At 41.3% G+C, this 23,556-nt stretch overlaps 1 protein-coding gene across 5 annotated transcripts in view; it reads left to right on the forward strand.

Annotated features, from left to right (window-relative positions):
* The first annotated feature begins 1,236 nt into the window (after positions 1-1,236).
* Positions 1,237-23,556, forward strand: part of SORCS2 (sortilin related VPS10 domain containing receptor 2) — a 539,351-nt gene continuing 517,031 nt past the window's right edge. For 4 of the 5 annotated variants that reach the window (XM_069014502.1, XM_069014501.1, XM_069014503.1 and 1 more), the window contains exon 1: positions 1,484-1,593. In XM_069014502.1, the coding sequence (XP_068870603.1) occupies positions 1,564-1,593 (30 nt within the window). In that variant the 5' untranslated portion in view covers positions 1,484-1,563. Of the gene's footprint in view, positions 1,594-23,556 lie in introns of all 5 variants that reach the window. The other variant, XM_069014500.1, reaches the window with a different exon arrangement.

Genomic DNA, 23,556 nt, shown 5'->3' on the forward strand with positions numbered 1-23,556 from the left:
GTGGATACTATTTTTTTCTATTAATCTTCCTAGAAAAGCTTTCGTAATCCGAATTTTCTAGGCCATTAGGGTAAAGGCAGATTACAACTAAAGCTGGTTTATTAACTTTACTCACCTTGTGTTTACCCAGCCCAGATCTCTTCTGTTAGGTGCCTATACTTGGAGTCATTACTTTCCTCAATGGTCTTTCAAACTTGTTTTCTTGCATTTAGGCCTGAGTATCCTGATCTTACTGTGAAGTTAGATTCAGCTTCAGAGTTGGCCCTGGGTTGAGCAGCAGGTTGAACCAGGAGTTCTCCAGAGGTCCCTGCCAACCTTAGTTATTCTGGGTTTCTAACTTGTGGCCTTTTCATAGCATTTGAGGCAAATTGCTTCCCAAGCTCCACAAAGCACACTGCAGTGAAGCAAGAAGAGCACCCAGTCTGTGGTGGCTGAATCTTCTTCCACCGCTTCACCTGTCAGTTGAGTGATGCCACCTTGCACAGCCCCAGTCATCGCCCCTGCTGGCTGTGATCACACCAGTAGAGCATTTCTTGGGGCTGCCATAGATCAATCCCAAATTACAAGCCACCCTTCTGCACAGTGGGCAACAATGGATTAGCAATTGGATCTGGACAATGCAGGTGACGAGCCTGGTGCCTCCTAGGAGCTGGGGGGCAGAAGAACGGACAGGGTCCCTTTCCCCACGGAAACACTTGTCTTAATGACAGAAATCGTATTTTTGCACCTGCTTCATTTGTTCTTCGGCTCTCAGCTGCTGACCACAGACCTCTTCTGACCGTTTCACTGCAGCCTCCTGGAACGGACGGCCAACCAAGGCCATCCCTCGTGTCCAAAGAGGCAGCGGTGGGTGCTCGCCCCCAGCGCCCCTCGGGCTGCAGCGCACACACCCCGAGAGGCTGCGTGAATCTTTCTCGGCCTCTCTCGGAGAGCCTCTCCCTGGAGCTCTGCGTGAAAGTTCACAAGCGGCGGGCTCTGCTGCCACCGAGAGACCCGTCCCCGCCGCGGCTCCCGCGGGGCGCGATGCCCGTGTCCGTGAGTGCCGGAGCCCGCCCGGCGTTTCGGCGCGGACCAGCAGATGGCGGCGCCGCCCCGGCTGGGCGCGCAGCCCCGCGCACGGCGCTGCCGCTGAGCCCCGCTCCGGTTACAGCCCTCCCCCGCCCCCGCCCTCCGCCGCGGTGTCTCCCTCCCTCCCCGCCACCTCCCCGCCTGTCACTACCACGCCGGAGAGCCACCATGGCGCACGGCGGGCCACGCGTGTCCGCCGCTGCCGCTCCGCGCGGGGCTGCCCGGCTGCCGCCGCCGCCGCTGCTGCTGCTGCTGCTTCTGCTGCCGCCGCTGCTGGGCACCGCCGCCGCGCCGCGCTGCGCGGAGCCCTGCGGCCGCCCGCGCCCGATAGCTCTGACCCGCGGGGCGCGCAGCCCCCCGGACCCGCGGCGCGGTGGCGGGGCGGCGGCGGGGAGCAGCCGCTCCAGGAGAGCATCCTTGGCGGCCGGCCGGGAGCAGGTCTCCCTCATCAGCACCTCCTTCGTGCTGAAAGGGGACGCGTCTCACAACCAGGCGATGGTGCACTGGACGGGCGAGAACAGCAGCGTGAGTGCGAGGGGCAGTGCGGGCGGGGTTTGGGGTCCCTGCCCTTGCCATTGCTTTGCTCTTCCAACTTGCGGGGCGGAACCTGCGCTCCGCCGGCCTCGGTGCGGCCGGAGCGCGCTGCTCCCGCCTCCCGCTGGCCGGCCCGGGGCGCGGGAGTCCCCGCGGGCAGCGCTCGGGGTGCTGCGGACGGTGAGGTGCCGCCGGGTGGCGAAGCTCCGCCGTGGTCGGGCCGGCCCCGCGTACCCCTCTCCACTTCCCCAGAAGTTTGGAAAGTTTGCGAGCGCGCATCTTGCAGAGGCGCCGGGTGCGCGGTGTGCGCCGCGCCGCGCTGCGAGGAGGAGGAGGAGGGCGGCTTGGCTCCGGACCGGCGAGGCGGCGTCCCTGTGCGGTCGGTGTGCCCCCGGGTCTGTGCCAGGGTATCCGGGTAAAGGAGAGGCAGGGACGAACTGCGGTGCGGGGATTATCTCCTCCAGCCCCGCATGAAGTCCCAGATTAAATTGTCGAGGCTTAATCGATTCACCGCGATTCAGTCATCCCCGTGTAATCCGCGCGGCGCTCTGCCTCCTCAAGCTCCAGGGAAAGAAAAACCCGAAAAAAACCCAGAAAATGAAATAAAACGCAGCTCTGGGCTTGAGGTGATGTGAGCAGCAGGGGTGAGAGAGCGGGACGGCCCCGCCGGGCGCCGCAGGAGCTTAAGGGCGTCCCGCAAAGGTCCGGAATAGCAGCAGCTCTCCGAGGGGGCTTTTACAGCCACATCGGGGGATAAAAATCGTACGCTGGGACCAGTGATACTTCATTAGAGCATCAGTGTTCACAACTTTACACAGTTAAAACAGTGTGGCTTGCCTTTATTGTTTATCTAGTTTAGGCAGCAACTCTCACGGTGAGTGCCCCTAATATTTTTTTAACTAATTTTCAATATCAGCTAGTCTTCACTTCTTTATGTATTGATCCATTAATGGCTGTGTATTCGCACGGGTGGTTTCAGAGATTTGCTGCTTCTAATTTATTCTTCACTGAAACATTATATCATAATAGTGGGCGTCATGGGTAAATATTACATAGCACCTTGCACTGTTTGTGTAACTTCATAGTCAGGAAAATATCGTTATGAAGGCTTAAGATGAACTTTCTCCTGGAGGATTTTAGTGTTTCTGGAAAACTGAGCATTTTTACAACAGTTCAGCTAAGCTCTGAGTCTGCTTGAACTTTGTGAATTTAGTATAAAGTTTACTTAAACTTGGCTCAGTTCAGAGTGTGCGTATATGTGTTATAATTCTCATAAGTATGTGAATTATCATCCTTTTTCTAGGACCTGAAGTCCTGAGTTTTTGCCTGTTTTGCTAGGGAGTCAGCCAGCATGTGGATCTGCTAAGGCTTCACTTATGAGGATGCAGTGATTCCCTGGAGCATGCTGAGCGCTTATGTTAATGCTCTTGTATAATCAGGTGTCAGAGTTGAAGTCAGCGTCATAAAGCTTGACACTTTCAAAGGCAGTTTTTGATTTGCTCAGGAAGGAAGTGTAAGATGATGGTCATTTTCTGTGAAAAGAAAGTGTTGCAAATCAGCAGCATCAGCTATTCTGATTCTGTCCTTCCTCCATTTCTCTGCTATTAGACTGCTGCCGTTTTTTTGTGGACAGTGCTCGCAGGCTGTTAGGACAGCTTCCTTGAAAAATTCAGTATTAAAAAGTTGGCATAAGTTCATTTTTTGACATAGAAGGCAAGTAACAGCTTTCATGCACAGCATTCTGCACTCTAAAACGAATACAGTAGAACCTTGCTAATCCACAGTTATGACTAGCGGTCTCGCCTTGCCTCTCTGCAAAGATTTAATAACAGATGCTGCAGTGAGGGCTTGTATTGCTAAAATGTTATTATTTTTTCACAGTATGCTACAGCTCACTTACTAGAATACTACCACGTAGTCTCTTCAAAAGCAAAGATAAATGGCAACTGTCAGAAGAAATGAAAGTGGTTATAGTCTTTGCTGCAACTTAGTTCTTTTTTTGTTTGCTTAGTTGCTATCTACTAATTCATTATTGCAGGATGACGCACTCTTCATGAATGCCTGCGGATGTTCTCTACATTATTTATACATTCAATAAAAAATACTTTTGCAGAGTTACTTATAAAGTATGATGCTCACTCTGCCTGCCATCGGGTGATTACTGTCAACTAAGACTGTATTTGAACAAGTGACCTGGTAATGAAGGACTCTTTGCTGCCTTAACGCAAATTAAAGCAGCCAGTCTTTGCACAGGATGTTTTACAGTATGACTGTCAGCATTTTTTTCAGCATCTTTTCTTTTTAGTTAGCTTTGTTTTATTGCATGGTTCCAGAAGAAGAGCTGATTTTAACAAAGGCTTCCAGAGAAAAATGATTTGTAAAGACAGTTTGTAGAATCTTTTTTTTTTTGTTTTCTTTTTCTTTCTTTTTTTAAGGCGTGGAAGAAATGCATTAAGCTTAAAGGAAACAGGATGGGCTCAAGGGGATTGGAGAGAATTTTTCTGCATGCTTGTATATTATATTAAAACAATTGAAAATGAGCACCTGATCCCAAACATATTTAAGGTACTTTTGAATGTCTATTTGTTTAAGTAGATATGTATGCATTTATTTATGTTACTCTGGGTTGTTTGGAGGTAGGAACGCTAACATCCACTGCTTCTCAAAACTGCCACCTTATTCTGTGTTCTTAAATCTATGGCAAGTTTTTCCTTGCCTTGGAAGTACAGGCTTGAGTCGTGAATCTCTGTTCTGTCCCAGGTGCATTGCAGCCAAGGGGAGGGCTGTCCTTCCTACAGTGGGGTTTTGCATCAGGCCCTGAGAACCTCAGGAGGCACTCAGCAATCTTAAAGTGTCACCACACACATTTGGCACCTCATTGGAGGTACTCAGCACTTTGTAAACCAAGGAGCTAAACTAGTTTCTTTACCCTTTACAGCTGTGTGGCTGAAAATCTGACAGTGATGAGCTCCAGATGACCACATATCCTCCTAAACACCTCACCTAGTAAAATAAATGAAGAAGAAATATGCAATAAGATTATTCCTTTGAGCTCCATGATGAAGAGACAACCAAAAAAGCGGAGGGGGCAGCTGCATCTCTCAGGGATGTTCACCTGCATGAATAGTTCATTGAAAGTGCTACCATGGAGTGTGGATCAAGGGCAAATACATCAATGTGAGAGGGGCAGAGGTTAGGTTGATATGCACATAGAGTTTTAAAAAAAATAATTTGCACCATGTAAATCATCCTGTGCTGCATTGCTAAGTGCATGAGATTTTTGGTTGCATGAGATGTCCTGAAAGAAACTAGGGAGGCTATAAATTAAACTGATCCTCTCTCCTCCCTCTTCTTTTCTGTACTGTAGATGTCTGATGTTTACTTATTATCCTCTTCTAATGCTGTTAGTTTTTTGAGTTAGAGAAATGGTGGCTTTGATGGCAAAGCAGAGGATGTGGTTGCATGGATTGTAAAGTGGCCTTGAATCACTGGGAAGATCAGGGTACAATTCCTTGCTTTGTCAAGAGAGAACTGTACCAGGAGGGATGCAAATTGCTTCCTGCTTTGTGTCCTCATTACTTTATTTTGTACTCTAATAATTATTTACAAATCCTATAAACGAGAAGCATGTCTCCAACCTTTCTTGGCAGTGGGATTTATAGTCAAAACTGTCACTGGTGATGCAGGTCTTGCAAAGCCAGTACTTGTCACAGCAAGAGTGTGGCTGGTTAGTGAATTCCTGCAATTAGTATTTCCGCTCTCCGTCCCCTCCGCCCACAGAAATCTGTTGTGAGGTCTTACTTTCAAACAAAGGCTCATGCAAGTGGAACTAATTTTCCTACCAGTCTTAAAATATCATAAACTGAAGGCATGACAGGTGGGTGGTGCAACACACCATTTACTGTGGGAAGGGCAAGTAATTGACATCCATGTAACTGATAAATAACATTGAGAATTGCCCTTAGTGTGTTAAGCTAAAATATGCATGTGCCCAGATGTACTAAAAATATGCTAGCCTTTCTGATTTGGGGGAAAAATAGTCAATTCATGACAGTTTTTAAAAATCCTACTTTTCCTTAGGAGAGACCTTAGTCATTCCAGGAGCATTTTTTTGGTGCTAGATAAACAACTTTGTTTACAAAACTATATTCTTTTTGACCCTCTTGAAGAATTCCCATTCTGCATTAATACTAGCCAATTAAAAAAAAAAAAAAAATCCAAGCCAAAGCAGAAATAGAGGGAGAATGACACTCGTATTCGCAATTGATTTTGATTCAGGGGCTGCTCTTCATGCTGTGTGCAGACTGCTAGAGTGTTGTGAGCAGGACTTTGGCCAGCTACTTCCAGGTCTGAAGTTTCGTGGCACCAGTATTTCCTTATTTTTTTTTGTTGTCAAAATATTAAATTCATGCAGGTGCTTATTTGTCCAGTAACTTGATGTCATGATCCCCCATAAACATGTAGCTCTTTGTTAAGGAAAATAAATGTAAATATACACACCATTTTTTTCCAAGTCTTAAATATTTAGCAGCAACTTACCAGAAAGGAAGATTTACTGCACGTCTACAGATATTGCTACACACAAAAACTTCAGCTGATCCAGACTTGTCTATATTTGATATACAGATACTTTGTTTAATTTAGAAACTATTACTCTTTTTGATACAGTTTCACCATATATGATTTGCAGAGCCTAGTGATCACTACATGTATTCTTTTGACAGATATTTTATTTAATTGGTTTTCTGTTTTGTTCAGTTTGCCATAAATTGTGAGGAAAACTATAAAAAACATTGACTTCAATATTACTGTAGCATTACCTGTAATGATAAATGTAGTTATCTATGCAAACTGGGCAAAAGTCCATTTGTGGTAAGGTTTGGGTGGTGTTTCTGCAGAGTAGTCAGACTATGTTTTATGAAACTAAAGGGAGCATGAGGTCAAAAATCCTGACAGCTCAGACCTTTGATAAATGGCATATATATCACAAAGTGAAAAGTAGATTTCCCATAGGGAGCGTTTTTCTTAAAATTCCTTGAGATGATAGTGTGATTATAAAAACATGGAAACCAAACCCAATAATCATATTTGAATGGAACAGCAGAATCCCACATGGAAAGCAGAATGATTTTAATCTGATTAAAGTAACTCAGGACTTTAACAATTGTTTTTCCTTTTTCTTTTTTAATGGTATAAAGTTTCTGGCTTATTTCATCTATTTGCTTCTACCACTGTTTCCCCTCTCTACCAGCCTTACATCTTGCTGTAAGTCATATTGCTGCCTGCAAGCTTTCTCCACATTTCGGCAAATTCCCACTGCTAAAGGAAAGAGAGAACCTCTTCTCATCCCCTAACCAGACATTTAAAATGGATACATTAATTAGTAAATGTGTACTTCAAACATGCTTCAAAGTCCTCCACCACGAACAGCCCTCCACACCTGCAGCCATACCTGGTTTTGCCTGGTTTGCTGGTTTAACTGGCATTACCCGGTTTGCTTAGGAGCAAGCTATTATAGCAATACTACTGTGCTAATGTTGGGACAAGCTCACTTTAAATCTAGGAGGGAAATTTAGCAATGTACACTCAAGAGAGACACCAGATTGAAATCCTTGCTGATGTATTACATGTGTGTGATAAACCAAACAATCATTAGGGATGTGTTTAGGCTGGGGATAGCAGTTCACATATGACAGTGGGAACAAAATGCATTCTTCCCAAGCTCGATGGTCTTAGAAATCTACTGATAAAGATCTTTGGAGAAAGAAATGAAGACATCCCTTTTGACTTTATTAAAATTCAATAGATTAGTAGATCCTTTTTGAAAGAACAGAAGGGGAAAATGATGAGCTTTTCATAAAATTAGTAATTGTTCCGCTAAAATGGGAAGCTCTGTAAGGTATGTACCACTTTATGAATTTAAAACATAAAACTGCCTAGATTACACAAGCTTTTATGCCAAGCCTTTTGCCTGTCCAAATATAATATTTTATGGTTGTGTCAGTTACGACCAAAGGTTGTTCCCATAAAGGAGAGAGAATCTGCAGTACAGTCAAGTGGGATCTTTCAATGTTCTGAAAACTCAACTTCATTTATGCAAATGTGGAAAGTATAGGTTGAAAGTATTCTGCAGTATACGATTCCTTGCTGTAGCTCAGAATTCAACTTGATGACCTGCAACATTCCTTCAGCATTTTTATTCTCAAAGTCTCACATTCCTTACCAAACATTCCCATCCCCAACCTCTGTCCAGGTAATAATCATTTAAAACTCTAACAAATCACCAATTACAAAACCACTTTTAAAGAAATAATGGATGGGATCCTTTGCCGTGCCTTACTTCTTTAGGAAGGAGAAAATTCTCCACTGCAAGGGTGGCAAGACACTTGAAAAAGTTGCCTGGAGAAGTTGTGGGTGCCCCATCCCTGGAGCTGGCAGGATGGGGCTTTGAGATACCTGGTCTAGTGGAAGGTTTCCTGCCTGTGGCAGGGAGGTTGGAACTAGATGAACTTTATGGTGCTTTCCAAACCAAACCATTCTGTGATTCTATTATTCAGCCATTAAGTCTAAGCTTGGACTTCTGCAGTAGGAAGGAGATAGGGATGGTCTCTGCCAATCTTAACAGGCATGCTTGACAAAGTTTGGCACATCTGCTGGACTTGCTGACTTTCGTGTGATGTGTAGAGAAGTGTTTTGCTTATGAATCCTATTGGATGTCGTCAGCCCTGGATGAGGCTGTTGTGGAAAGAGGAGAGATGCCGAGGTGCTGCTGTCTTGCAGGACTGAGAGCCCTCGGCAGAGCTGGTGATGCTCTGCGCAGCCCCGTCACCACGTCTGCGAGCTGTGAGCAGAGTTGAGGTGGTCATGGTGATGCCTGGGGGAAATTTAATGCTTGGCCAGAGACAGAGCATGAGGTTCCAAATGAACAGCTGCTGGATTAAATTGAAGCTGAATAGTAGTGCCAAAGAACTTTGCCTGTTATCTCACCAGTATCTTCTGAAATACCACTTGCCTTACATAGGTGATATTGCAGTTTGCCACCTGCAAGGTGAGAATAATAATACTTCTCTATCTTTTAGGATGGCTTTTGACTAAAAATTAGCTTTGCACTTTGATATTAAAGTAATGGTTATCACCATAACACCTAAAAGAGACAGGACTATAGAAAATCACATATGTGGTTTCTTTGTTCCTTTGACTGTTTCACAGTACAGCCCGGGAATGAGAGAAGAAAAGACTGTCACAGGTCATGCAAACTGGTCTGCTTGTTCTGATGTTTGTTTTGATCAGGGCTCCTTTTAATATGTAGTCCAGTTTAATTTAAATGCCTAGACTCTGGCACTTCAAGATCATTGAACGATCTTAAGATTATGTGACTAAAAACAGTATCAGTGAAATCTAACCTGTATTAAATATGATTTTTCTGTCTTTTTTTAGCAGTATAATGAAACAACTATGCTTCTTTCTCAGTGCTTTTACTTTTTCTACTCCTGTAGACTAATAACTATTTTGCTGAATAACGTTTATTTTGACCTTATAACTTTTCTTTTATAGCTCATTTTTGCTAGTTCTTTAATTGCACCACCTGGATAGGACAGTACCTAGATATAATAGTACCTGTCTATTGTGTATCTGACAGGCACATATTTAGAAATGTACTTACAGAGATTATTGTTCATTTCTCACATCCTTCTAATTGTTCTAATATCCTTGTGATTATCTGTTTTCCTGGAAAGAAAATCACAGCACAGTAAATAGGTTTGGTTTTTTTCTAAAGGGAAGTCATAAAACCAAATAATTTGGTCATTAGCAAAAAAGATATTTTTTGTGGTTTCTGTGCAGTAACATTGTTAAAAGGTTGTTCTAGTAGATGAAGTAGTGTATTTAATGTTTTTTTTCCCCCCATTCACTTTATGAACTTCGTTTCTTTATCACTGGAGGCACATTAAACTCCATGAGTGTTGCAGCAGCGTATCTGGAAGCACAAACCCCTGTGATGTGTCCTTACTCCTGTGGAACAGTAGGCCCATGTTTACTAGCCAGTGTGTTCAGTTTTAGCAGATGGCAAGCTACACTGTGAAAACACCTTTTTTTTTTAGTGTTACTGTTTCTTGTCTGGCCCCTGGGCTGAAAGTGCAACAGGGAAAGAGCAGTCTTCCCCTGCATGTGTATGAGCAAGATGTGTACTGGGGCTCAGCTCTGAGTTGGTAGCATTAAGGTGCTGTGTAATACCAATAAATAATGATGATGGTGATTGAGAATTGAGCTGTTCCACCTGTAAATTTTATCAGTGCTCAGCTTGGCCTTCCTAACTGAGCTGTGGTGGAGAAACATTGCTTTCCTCAGGTGTTGAAGAAGAGCCTGTTTACAATTAATGCATTCCCATGCTTCCCTCCACCAAAAATTGTCACTGCAAGACAGATGCCCAAGGGGATGGAGCTGCAGGGTGAGAGGAGTATGTTGGAATCACTCTTTGGGCTTTCAGCACTGTTTCACAGTGGTAAATGTGACTGATTCTGAAGAAATAGTTGTTTCTTCATTGAAAACACAATTGTATCGGGGTAGTAGGTTGCCATAAAATCCTCAAGGGGTACAATAAGATATTTTTCCTGTGTTTGCTAGCAGAAAGATACCTTGTAACTTGGTCTTTTCAGAGGATTGGAGCTGTCTGTGAGTCTTACACATCTAAATCTGCAGCAGCACTTGTTAAATCTTGCAATTTATGAAGAGCAGAATACACTTCTCTCAGCCCTTGTTTTATGCTCCCAGGTATTGTTTTGGGGGTTCAGCCTAAGTAGGCACCAGTGTTAACATAGGCAGAGATAAGAGTATAACCCTGAGGGATCTCATGAACCCCTTTAGTATGGGCTGCTCTATTTTATGCACTGTTTTTGAAGGGCTCCACAGATGAGATATAAAAACAGAAATAAACCAGACAAAAGCAGCATGTGCCAGGAACAGGTGGATTAGTGGATTACTTTCTGGGTGCACAGAGATCTTTACTGTCAATTACCACCACCAGTCAATGGGCATCCAAACAGCTGTAGTGCACATATGCCTGTTGCAGAGCTCATGAGGTGAATTCCAGGGAGATTTGTAGCAGCAAATGCCTGGAGATGTTCACGGAGATGGCTGGTGATGCTGAAGTGCATGCAGTTGGATGTCATAGAAACACTAGTGCTCTTTTGCCCACCTCACCTCAACCTGCAGTGATTTCCCTGGTGGAAAAGGAAGTCAAAATCGGATTATTAGGATCTGCTCTGCATTTGTCTTTGTAGTTACAGGCTCCAATCTTGATGATTCTTAACTAAAGAAACTCCAGTATCCTACTCCATGGCAGGTTGGAATCAGTAAACTTCTGCCTCTAACTTCCCAGCTGGTTTTGGGAGGGATCCCTCTGTGCTCTTTCTGAACTTTTTGGGGCCCTGTTGAGAGTAGTAAGCATTCACATTAGATGTGGCTGCACATGTGCTAAGTGAACTTCATTCCTTCTGGTGTCTCTCATTTTAGTCTTGTAACCTGCACTAGTTTAATTGCTGTGCATAGGGCTTTTGAATCATCACTATTGTAGTATTTCATGAGGTTAGAGCATAGAAAAATTTCTTCTCCCAAGCACAGATGCCTCCACACAGGCAGTAGGACTTCATCAAAGTTGCAGCTTTTGATGTAAAAGGCCATTTCTTTTTTTGCTAATTTGTTTGGCTTTTAATCAGTGGTTTCCTGTGTTTCCCTGCCTGTTACCCAACCACAAAATGGCAAACATGTTAAAAGGTCTCAGCTTTCTTGAGAGCAGTCTCGAAATATGCTCTTTGCCCTGAGTGAGAAGTACAAGCTGAACAGAAACAATGCAAAACATTTATGCTGGGAGTAGGGTGGCTTCAGAGTGAGAGCTGTGTCCTGAGCACCAGTGACAGACTACAGACTGAACTCTCTGGTTGCTCTTCACTGTACTGGTGCTCGGTGTAGAAAATTGGGAAGCCACCACTATTAGTGGTTCTGAGCTTTTCTTTCTCCCTGGATGAGGGAGGCCAATACTGGCAGAGTCATCTGAGCTCTGATCCTCTTCTTTTTGAAGTTTCCCGGCCTGATAGGAAAAACAAATATGAAAGAATACAGAGCTTCTTCTTTCCTCATTTGTATGTGACATCCACTGAGGTGCTACTGAGCACATGCAGGAGGGAAGAGGATATGTGGATAGAGCAAAAGTGTCCATATTTTTGGAGCAAGCAGCCCACTATCAATTTACTAAATTTCTCTTGGGTCACAGATACTATTGCTTAACACTGTCTAAAACCACTGTAAAGAAGAGAAGCAAAAAAATGTGTTGCACATCACTTGAACAGCATTTTTGTAGCTCTGTGAAACCCACTTTCTGATCCACTGATAAAGTTATTGGCTCCTATCAGCTTCTGTGAAGGAAGATGCAGAAGAAACATTCCCTGCATATAAGCTGAATCAGGCACCTTTGCTTAAAAATGGTAGGATGTAGCTCAGTGAACAATTTTCAGTTCATAATGAAATACATATGTTCATGCAGAATCTCTCAAGGGCCACTGGGCAGAGCTCTGAGGTCCACTAACAAGGTCTTCTTTTCCTTCCTTCCTTTCTTCCTCATCTTCCAACTGCTTTAAACCAGATGTTTTTTTATAAAGTGGGCTTCATTTAGAAGGCTTTGAACCTTTAATAATCCTGGAGAACCCTAAGAGAGAATTTTTAAATTTTATTATATAAGCACTTTGTGCTCTGTGTTCCATTTCTTGATTTAAAAACCCTTGGGAGGGAGATGACTGATATCAGACTACCACATATAATCCATGTGAGAACTGGGTTGTTAGCTGGTAAATTATCAATATAATTTTTTTTGGTGGTTTAGTCAACTGCAGAAAGGCACTTCTTAAACTGGCATGAACTACTACAACATAAGAATTGAATGAAAGACAAGCTTCTTCATCAGTGCGTGGACTTGGTTTAGTTTGATCAGTCTGCAAGCACACAGGAATGTTCAGGCTGCTTTTGTGTGTGTTTCTGAGGCTAGAAATGCTTTATGAACACTGGAGCTGCATGAAAAGAAGAGCCTCCACTTCCTGTTTGAATCACTGTCCATATTATTGTGAGGGATTACATCTTGGCTCTAATGTTCATGACTGTGAAGAGACTGTTCCTGAAGATGGGAATCTAAAGCTACAGAAGGATGTAATTTTTATCTTGTTTGCAGAAACTGCCAGCAAGTCTGGTTATTGCATTGCTGTACTTTGTGAAGTACATCAAGGCTTCCCTGAGGGAGCAGAGCTCAGCCCAGTGTGATGTTTCACAGGGATTGGTAGCTCAGGAGTTGAGCCCATTGAGCTGAGAGCACTGAAATTCACATTTAGGCATAGACTCTGTGCCAGGGAATAATATAAAGAGTTCATAGTCTTTGATCCACAGTCTGTTGTATGTGGATGGTTTGCACAAAATATGCATGCTTTTTATTTTTTGTAGCCCCTAAATAGACTTGTATTTATTAAGTGAACCTAATTGTCACAGTCCCTATCAGGCAGTCAGAAACTCTGCTGCCCTTTAGGCAAGTTCTGCAGCTGTCCTTTGTTTTTGTTACTTTCCCCGTCTGCTTTTTTGTATGTCTCATTCCTCCTTCCTCCTTCCTTTGTCTCTGTGTTTCTCCTTTGTTATTCTCCCTTCATTTCCTTCTCTGTATTGAATCACCTTTCTCACCCCTGAGGGCTTGAATAGCATCATCTTCCCCATTCCGTCTGAAAAAAAAGATCTTGAAAGACACTGTAATGACACTGACATGTCATCAGTTTGGGATTTGCCATTCCAGTGAAAATAGATGTTCACACTTGATCACATATTGTGTGTAGAATTGGACAGACTGCATGGCATTGCTTAAGGAAATCTTGTGTTCATGGCAGGATCTCTAGCTCTAGAGCATAGCAATAGCAGATGTTTAAAAAACAATTGTCCCCAAAATACATCATCTTAGTTGAAACTGGCCCAGGAGCAGTGTATTTCACCTAATGCCCCAAATCAACTGTTTGAAGAGATCTCTTAAACCTACCTAGGGTTCATTTTGGATTGGGCACATACTACAAAATACACTGCTTCCGTGTTAAGCTTCCAGGTGAGTTTAATAATCATAATTAGAAATGAAATACTCAAAATTCCATTTCCAGTTCTGTAATCTGCACATGACATCTAATAAGAATTTGAAATGACTTGGCTGCTCACCCAGGTTTAATTGAAAAATAATCATAATCTATTCAGTGTTAGATTTAGTGTATAGAAGAGGTACTGTGAGCAAAACAGAGCTTCTGAAATGTCTATTACTGTGGATTTTATTGTCTGGATTAAGTTCAGATATTAGTGCATGTCATTCTCATACTTGGGTGATGTCATTCTGAGGTGTGACTTTGCCAAGTATGCCTCATTATTACTTTTTGCAATGGATAGACAATGAATTCTTTTTCCTTTAAATGAAATTAAATATTTACAAGCTGTTACTTATTGCAGGAATTTAAATGAATGAAGCTTCTTTTGAAAACAAATGCAAGCTGAGGAAAGCAGAGACAGCAAATGAGTTTGAAGCTGTCACAGGAGGAAACTTTGCATCTCATGTATCCAAGCTCTGTGGCTTTATCAGAGCCCTGAAAACATGGAAGTCAAAAGCAGAAATGCGTAAGGTCTTGGTTTCTGGCATATCTTATTTCTCTAATGCAAGTGCACTTGCTGTGTAGTCACTGCAGTTCATGGACTGAAAGAAGATGAACAGATTTAGAGTGCTTTTATCTAACACGAAATTGATACTGTCTTATGGGAATGACTTCTAAGAAGAACACGAGAATGTCTGTACTAGACTAGACCTGTGGATATTTAGGGAAGAACATCAGACTCAGATGAAAATTTTGTGATCCTTCACCAGACAGCTTTTCTGGCCAACAGCAATTTGTGGCTCAGGGGTAACTGTAAAAGCTTCTCAGGTGCAGGAAACACCTTGTTTGTAAACATGAAATGAGAGGGAAGATGAGCTAATGTACTTGATAGTACTGGGTTTCTATTATCCTTTCCATAAAGCTAAATGAGTTCAAATTTTGGGGTATGTTCTCTAAGTGATTTAAATTTTGTGGCTTTGTCTCTACAATTTAGAATTTTAAAACCATTTATTGATTCTGTATTGATTTAAATAGTATTTAAATTCAGACAAATTATATAAAGTAAGAAGTAGATCTATCAACACAATTTACAAATTAGGGTTCTTTTTTCTATTGTAAGTTTCTCAACAATTTGGGTAGTTTAAAGAGTGTTATTCACTTGAGTGAATGTTGTTTCTGGAAAGAAAGATGCTTGGCAAAAGCGGTATTAGACGTCTTTTTGTTTCCATGGAATTTATTAAAGCATCTTTTTAGATGTGTGGATGATGGTGCTGTCATATGCAAAAAGTACAAAGTATCCTGAAAGTTTTCCTTGGTTATTTGAAGTTGAATAAATGTTCATTAAATGGACAATGTCATCTAAGCCAGGATTAATTTTAAATTCAAGACATTATTCTTTTGGTACATAACCAATACAGTGTATGTTCTTATCAACAAGTGAGTCTCATTTTTAATTTATGGCAGTTTACCTGAGAGTATTCAAGTGTCTCACCCTTTCCATGTATAAAAATATGCCTTTGATGTCTCAGCGTTTGACTTGAAAACAGCTGATCTTCTGATGTGCTGTATAATAAAGTTGTTTTGATACCTACAAGAAATTCTGTTTGTTTGTTCCAAATTTGCATGGCATAGTTAAGCTAGGTTTTTGTTCAGTAAAAAATGGTGATTCTTTTGAAAAGGAAATCCATAATTTTCTCTTAAATAGCTTAAAAGGCTTATTAAACAGGCATGATCAAATTTCCTAGATTTTAAGAAGTGCTAAAGGTGAGTTTTGAAAATCTTGCTCATTCTTATTTACAAATAGTTAATGATTTTTAAATGGAGATTTCTAGTGTTCTCTTTCCCTTTAAAATATTGTATTGAAGGACACCAGTAAAACATTAAATTATAGTGATCTATCTATAGACTCCCTGGGAACCCAAGCTATGATTGTATTTCTCAGCTAGAGTAAAGCAGCACCATTTCATTGACTTAAATTTTGTCCATTATGGTAGGATCCTTGGCTTTCATTTATCTCACAGGTAGCAGAATGTTAACAGTAATGGAAAGGAAGAGGTGCGAGAGCCTACAAAATGGAGAAAAGTAAACAGAAACAAGTAATAACCCAAGAACTGTATTTTAATTGTTGAATTCAATGCTGTTCTTTCTTACTGTTCTTCTTCTTCATTTTATTTTTTCTAAAATTCTATATTATTGCATTTATCTAGAAGAAACAAGCCTCTTAGCATGAGCAGAAGGTTGTTGGTTTTTGCCTTTGTTTTCTTACTCTCTCTTAGTCCTCTACCTTCCTTTCTATGGATTGGTTAATTTAATCTTTCTAGCTGCTGTGTTCAACACCACTAGGGTCAGCATATTATATATGGAAGGCACATCAGCTGAAGGAAACTAATATCCCAATCAACTTATCACCAGTGCAGATAGAGGGAAACCAGCTGGCATGAGTGAATTGATTTCTGCATCAGTCTCTTCACACAGGCAATCAGTTCAGCAGAGAGAAACGAGACCTGAGTCCTCATCACTTCCCTGTAGCAGAACCCTGTAGTGGAGTTTCAGCCTCCTGAGCTCACTGCTGCACTCATCAAGCTGTGAGAGTAGGGGTTCTCCATATGGTGTCACTGAGCCCAAAGCCTGTAAAAGGCCACAGCAGCTTCAGTGTATTTTGGGTCAGATCCTTGGGCTAATGCTGCAACCATACTAGTCACCATGTTAGTTAACAGGTATTTAAGCCCCAAAAGCATTAGGAGGCTCTCATCTCTCACTGGTAACAGCACGAGGCTCATCCGGATAACAAAAGCAGCACCAATCCTATTTGTAATTTTTGGTAGTTTCTGAATCACATGCATGCTAATAATTCTGAGGAATGACACACAAGTAGGCATCATTATTATATCTATATGGGGAAAACCCATGGTTTTCTTCCCTCACTTTTTTTGATGAAGTAACAGTGGTGCAGCAAACCAAGTCTGTTTAGTACTAAAAATTTTCAGGGCATTATACTGTGTAACTTAGGCAATTGCTTAAATAGTAAAGTTAAAGAGAAAATAATTAGAAGGCTAATTTGGATTCATCCTTCCCTATTACCACTTAAAGATGTTGACTGTAGAGTTCTGTTACTGCTTCATTTAGCTTGACTATTGCAATGACCTAACTCCTTGCATTTCAGACTGTCCTTGTTCATAGGTGAGGTAGGGGATTTGTGTTGCTGGATCAGAGCATGTAGCACTTGTGGCATTCTTAGTAACACAGAATTAGGAGCAAATAAGATGACATTGGCTTACACAAGGGAACAGACTTGCTCTGCTTTGGTCCCAAAGGTGTCATTGATTCTATTTGCAGTACATGGTCAAATCCTTGTCTATGGTATCAAAGAGTTTAACAAAAGGTTGTCATAGGGCAGTGTTTGTCACAAATAGTGACATTTACTTGTTGATAGGATAGTATAATGTCAGCATGTCGTGGTGCAAATGTCATCATTTTGTGATGTGACAAATTATCCCCAAGGACAGACTTTTTAAGAGATCCTAACAGATGTTGAAAAAATGAGTATGTTAGATTGATTATATTTGTGTCATATTCAGGAACAATCAGAAGTTTAGAAAGCAAAGCTTGCAGCAATTTGTATCACTTTTCATTCTTGAAGGGTCTTTGCTAATGTCACAAACTTCAGTCATTATATACGTGATGCTTCCTTAGCAGGCAAATTTGTTGATGCATCATGCTTCAAGGCAGCTCCAGAGATGACAATTTTTCAGTAATAAATGTGTTTAATTGGACTGTTCTCCATTTGCAGCAGACTGGATTTTCCTATTTTAACCACAAAATAGTAGGAGAATTTGGACAATTTCCAGTCTGTCAAAATTTAAGTGCAATAGGAAGTAAGATAATTTTGTTTGTATTTGTTCTGTCCTTCATTCAAACCTTGTTAGAGGCAACTGTGAAGCATACTAAGCAGTGCTGCTTATACTTTATCTACAAGGCAAATTCAGCTGGGATGGCTGTGCTGTGTTAACACACACCTAACCACACTTATGTTTGGTATTGCAATGTATTCCTGGGCCATTCCTGTGTATGCTTGATACATACTGTAAGAAATTGAAAGGGAGGATGTTCAGTAGTTTCCAGATGACATTTTAAATAAAATTAAGACATGCAACTTGCACTGAAATCAGGGCCTTCGAGAATGTTGATTTGTTTTCTTAAATATGAAGGAGATATTGTGGTGAGAATGGAAGGCCACAGCTTTTTCTGTGGAAATAGTAGATTTCCTATTCTGTAGAAATAGACTATGTGGAAAACTTGTCCAAGCACAGAATAATTGAATCATAGATTTCTGGATTCCATAGTGGAATATAGTCTTAGACAGGCCTAGTCATTCTTCAGGGTGGTGGCAGCATTCAAGGCGGATTCTGTCAAACATGGATCATAAAAGCAACATGAACAGTGTTAGCAGGCTGTCTCCTGGCCCCTCTTCCTGAAGAGTTTGTGCTCATTCTAAACTGGACTTCAGATAAGTGATCTTGTATGAAACTACTTTCCCGTACGTCCTGGTTCCAGCCAGGACAGGGTTAGACAGGAGGGGGCATGGCTAGGACACAGAAGTTATTCTGTACCACCTCACCTCATTGCCAGGGGTGGGGGAAAGGGAATCCTTTCTGGGGAGAAGGGGTTCCTTCTGGTCAAGAAAACATGGTGGAGGGATCAATCTGATATTGTCTATTATCGAGAGGTTTTCTGTGTGAATAATTTCTTTTCTTCTACCTTTTGTTGTTAATATTGTTGCTGTTAATATTAATTTTCTAATTTTTTTTCTCAATGTTATTTCCAGTAAATTGTTCTTACCTCAACTTGTGCCTCCAATTGGATGGGGGGGGGGGGGAGTGGCATGTGGTTTTAGAGGGAGTACTAAATTGGAGAATACCATTCCTAAACCCCAACAGCCTTATTTGGCACCAAAAAGGACTGTCATGGTTTCATGGGGCTGGCAACCAACCCCTACGCAACCCTCACTTACTCGCCCACAAGCAGGATCAGGGAGAGAACTGGAACGGTAAAAGCTAGAAAACTCGTGGGTTGAGATAAAGACAGTTTAATAGGAAAAGGAAAAGCTACACACACAAGCAAAGAAAAACAAAAAATTAATACCCTGCTTGCCATGTGCAGGCGGGTGTTCAGCCATCTCCAGGACAGCAGGACCCATCATGGTAATGGTGACTTGGGAAGACAAATGCCACCACTCCAAATGTCCCCCGCAGCCCCACTTCCTCCTTCTTCGCCTCACTTTATATTATGAGGATGATGTGACATGGTCTGGAATATCCCATTGGTCAGTTTGGGCCACTTGTCCTGGCTGTGTGTCCTCCCAGCCTCCCATTCACCTCTGAATTCCTTGCCAGCATGGCCGTATGGAAAGCAGGAAAGGCCCTGGCTCTGTGTAAGCCCTGCTCAGCAATAACAAAAGCATCTCTATACTATCAACCCCGTGTTCAGCACAATTCCAAAACACAACCCCATACCAGCCCCTGTGAAGAAAATTACCCTAGCCCAAACCAGCACACCGTAGATATGAAAGATCTGTTGAAATTTGTGCTTTCCAAGTCTGTATGTTCTCAACTTTCTTTTCACACAGAAATTCCGTTTTGTGTTAAGCACTTACTCTGCCTATATAGTTTGTAGATTTAAAGTTTTAGCTGTTGTTCTTTGAAAACACAGATTGATATAAATAAAGCATAGTATATTCTCTAAATGAGGCCAGGGTGGGCTGTCCTTGGACAACTCCCCAGGAGCTGGGGAAGCCTGTCCACTCATGTTGGCTTCACCTGTGACACTGCTGTCAAAGAGAACTGTGCTCCTATGAACTTTCCCTGCTGTACTTGGCCAATACTGAGCTAATTCTCTGTGATTACACCCACAGGAAGCTGTAACTTCCTGCTGAGGAAGAGAAATTGAATAAAAAAAACAACATAGTGTTTGATGCATATGAATAGTGTTGAACAAACTTTAAACAGCTTTCTAATCAAGATATTTGGGCATTGGGCTCTTTTTTCAAACTGCTTGGTCCAGATCTGACCCACAGCCAATCTTTCTCCTCAGTAACTTCCTGAAGTAGGAAATTGTTGCTCAGACTGCCAACAGTGTAAGCCTCCATTTCCATAGTTTCTGTCTCAAAAATAGACTTCAGGGGAGTTGTGATTTCTCTACAGAGGGCTGCCTGGTTGCACCTTGATGTGTTCCTGCAGAAATGGCAAACAAGGTGGGTCCAGTCATTTTTTAATCTCTTGGGCTTCAGGAACCACTTTTGATTTGCAGGGCTGCCAGAGGCTTTCTGTTCAACCTTCAGCAGGTAACTTGAATCTTTCTATATCTGAATGTCAAATATGGAAGTCTCGTTCCACCTCTTTGGTTATAAGGGCAACATCAAAGATCATCAAGTTGTTGGACTCTGGAAATTTATGTGATCACGTTACCATAGGTAAACAGAAGGGAAAGAGTGGCAATCTACACAGGAAAGTTATTTTTCTGATGTTAGTCTGATATAAGGGAATCTCATTTTACAGTCCCTTATCCAGAGCTTTCATGTGGCTTTACATCTTCTGTGGTATTGCTTTTTAAATGCTGTACTGTACAAACAGTAAAGCATTGTGGATGGTTTTTCATTTTCATGTATTTTTAATGTCTTATACTTGCATTAGGGAAAATTCCTTCTTATTAAGCCACTTTTAATTTTGATATATATTATTTTCTTTCATAATAGCATCTATTTTAAAAATCCTTGGGAAATTTTAACTTCCTTAAGGGATGTTTGGTATTTTTAAGATTATTTTTCTCAGCTATATGTTTTTTTAAATTTTAGTTTGGTAAGAGTTATAAATTTCTTAGAATCATAGCATACATAATAATTTGAAATGTGTCTGGCATTAGTTCTGTAAAAACAATCTGGATGTTCTCTGATCTGGATCTACAGAGTCATAAAATATATATGGCACTGTATTAAGTTTTATAATGCTCATTACTTCACTGTTGTACCTGTTGGGTAGAAAATCACTGAAGCGAATGAAGAGTATTTCTCTTTGGGCAGCAGAAATATTGGAAGTGCTTTTACATGGCCCCTTCTAGAGATGAGTTTCACTGCAGTGTTCAGCAAAGAAATAATTAGTATTTAAACAGTTTGCAAAGGAATATGACTTCTTCTCCTTACAAGAAGAATTACAAATCAGTGAAGCACTGCAGAAGTTTTATTTGGGCTAAAAAAATTGCCACATGAGGTCTTCGAGTTATAATGAGGGATATCTGTGGTCTAGGAGAGTGAGCTTATAACTCAATATAGTAGGACCTTGTTTTGATTCCTGAATCTTTCACCTGACTGTCATTGCAATTTGGGGCAACACTCTTTGTTTCCGCTTGTTAGACCTGTATTACCAATGTAATCTATGTGTCTTTAATATTGACTGGGCCTTCATATTTAGTTACTTTCAGGGTCAATTGCTAAGCTACTTAGACAACAAATTTAATCTACCTGCTTTGTAATCACTGTAACTGTGTTCTGGAAGGCCTGAGGGCCTACATGTGTTGTACAACATTGACCATTGTACTCTAGCGATGAGCTCTAAAAGGTTAAATATTTAGATAATGCTAGCCAACCTTCTGCTTATAACTATAGCCCTAATAAACCCCAATATTTGTCTTGATGTCTTTCTATTTTTGAAAGGGATTTTAATTTATGTTCTGTAGTAGATGTATTTATTTAATGTGGATTGTGTTAGCATTGCTAATGGTCATAATAGGTTTAGTTTCAAAAAATACTTGCTTTGAAATTTACTGCAAAATAGTGTAAGTGCAACCATTTACTTGGGAGTGTCTAGGAGAAAGTAATGTTTTTGTTTTAATTTTAGAATAGGTCATTGTAGCATTCCACTTTCATTACTGAAGAGCCAGTTAGTTGTTCTCAGGAGAGTTGTATAGGCCATGAAACAGTCCAGTAAGCACGGTGGTGCAAAGCCATAAGAAAACATGTGAGTTTGTGGTGAGTGTATAATCCCAGTGCAGTTTTATGTGATGAGAGCTTGTAGTCTAGATCTCATGTAAGCAGTTCCTGAGTGTCAAGTGGGGGCATGCAAGCCCCATTTATGTACGTGGCTGAGGTTCACCTGTCTATTGGTGGGTTTAGATGCTTTGCAGTATGTTGAGTTTGCATTCTCCCAGGTTTTAGCCCTCTTAAACTGTCCAAACCCAAGGTTGTTTTTAAGTGTACTGCTGCTTGGTGCAGCTCTGCAGCCACTGTGCTGATGCAACTGAGATAGATTGCACACAGGCAAGGGGCTGAGAAAAAGTGGCCAGAGCAGTACAGAAACATGAGCATTGGGAAGCAGCTTCACTGCTGAGCAGTGTTGTGAAACAGATTCCTTAATGTACAGTTTGCTACCTGTTTGTCTGGGTAGCAGTGCTGCTACAGAGTTTTTCCAGACTTCTACAAACACTCCCAGCTGGTTTCACTGTAGTTGTTTGTGGAGAACTGAACTGGAGAGGATTTATTGTGATAACAGGAGCCTGGACAGATGTGTTAGACTATTTTCTTCAATATTTGATTTAAATCTGTTTTCCTTCAGTTTACTTCTTTCCCTATCCACTCCATATGGAGAAAAGTTTATTTCCTGTCTGTTTTCATCAAGCTTTAATATCTCTGAAAGCCTTTATTAGACTTCTCCTATGTCTTTAGATTTAATAACCTTAACTTTGTCATCCTTTCCTTGTTGCTCTCTTGGTGCTGCTTTTCTAGACCACTCATCATTTTTATGGTGCTCTTCCAGGCTCTTTCCAATTAATCAGCATTAGTCCTGTGATGCTCTGGCAGGAACACACTTTTCCAACTGTGGTCTTCTAGGTACTTTTGTTCATTTTATTGGTAAACTCCATGAATTTAATTCTTTTTCTTGCTGACTAAAATAATGTATAAGGAGATTAATCTTTTAGAAAAATAGGAATTTTTGTATTTCTGTGTTTTTTGCTTCTCATGGCAAACTCTGCTTTGAATTAGTGTATCTACTTCAAGTCTTGCATAGTGGCATTGGGTTTTGCATGCCATTTTCTGGATATTCTTCCTTTCTGGCATATAGGCACACAGCATATGTCCTCCAACATCCCCTTTCACCTCCACTTCACTTTTACTGCTGGGCAGTCTCCTGGTCTCCTGTAATCTGTTTTTTTCTTTTTTTCTTCTATTTAATCTCCTGGCACTGTTGGAATTTTTTAATCTCCCTCTGCATCCTTATTTATTCAACCTATATGAGCTTCATTATACATTTCTGGATTATAGACATTTATAAAGTACACAAGTAAAAACAAGTTCTGTTAAAATTAGAAGCTCTTGTGTGTGTATATATACTCATTTATGCCTCACTTGAAACACTTTGTAGGTTAACCTCTCCTTTCTTTTCTCCACAGAATATCCTTGAAATGTTTACAAATAATGACCTCTGTGGCCTTGGTTGAATGTTTCCTTTTCTCTATTGCTTTTCCCATGTGGCCAGTGTGAAATCTGTGCTTCTGAAACAGTACCTTGTATGTCCCTTAGGTTTTGGTTTTGGAGCAGGGCATATAGGTGCTACGGTAAAGCAGGTAATAATATTCAGCAGATGTTAATGCATTAAACATAGGCTTCTCACTTTTATTATTATTACTGCACAGCTTTTAAGTGTCCCTGCATCTTCCTAGGCAGGTATCTGGAATTTATTGAGTGAAGTAAATTCCTTCTGGGTGTTTACAGGAAAAATGGACAAATGTGATTTGATAACACTGATGATTACACAAT

This window comes from Aphelocoma coerulescens, chromosome 4 (assembly GCF_041296385.1).
Source record: "Aphelocoma coerulescens isolate FSJ_1873_10779 chromosome 4, UR_Acoe_1.0, whole genome shotgun sequence".
NCBI lineage: Eukaryota > Metazoa > Chordata > Aves > Passeriformes > Corvidae > Aphelocoma > Aphelocoma coerulescens.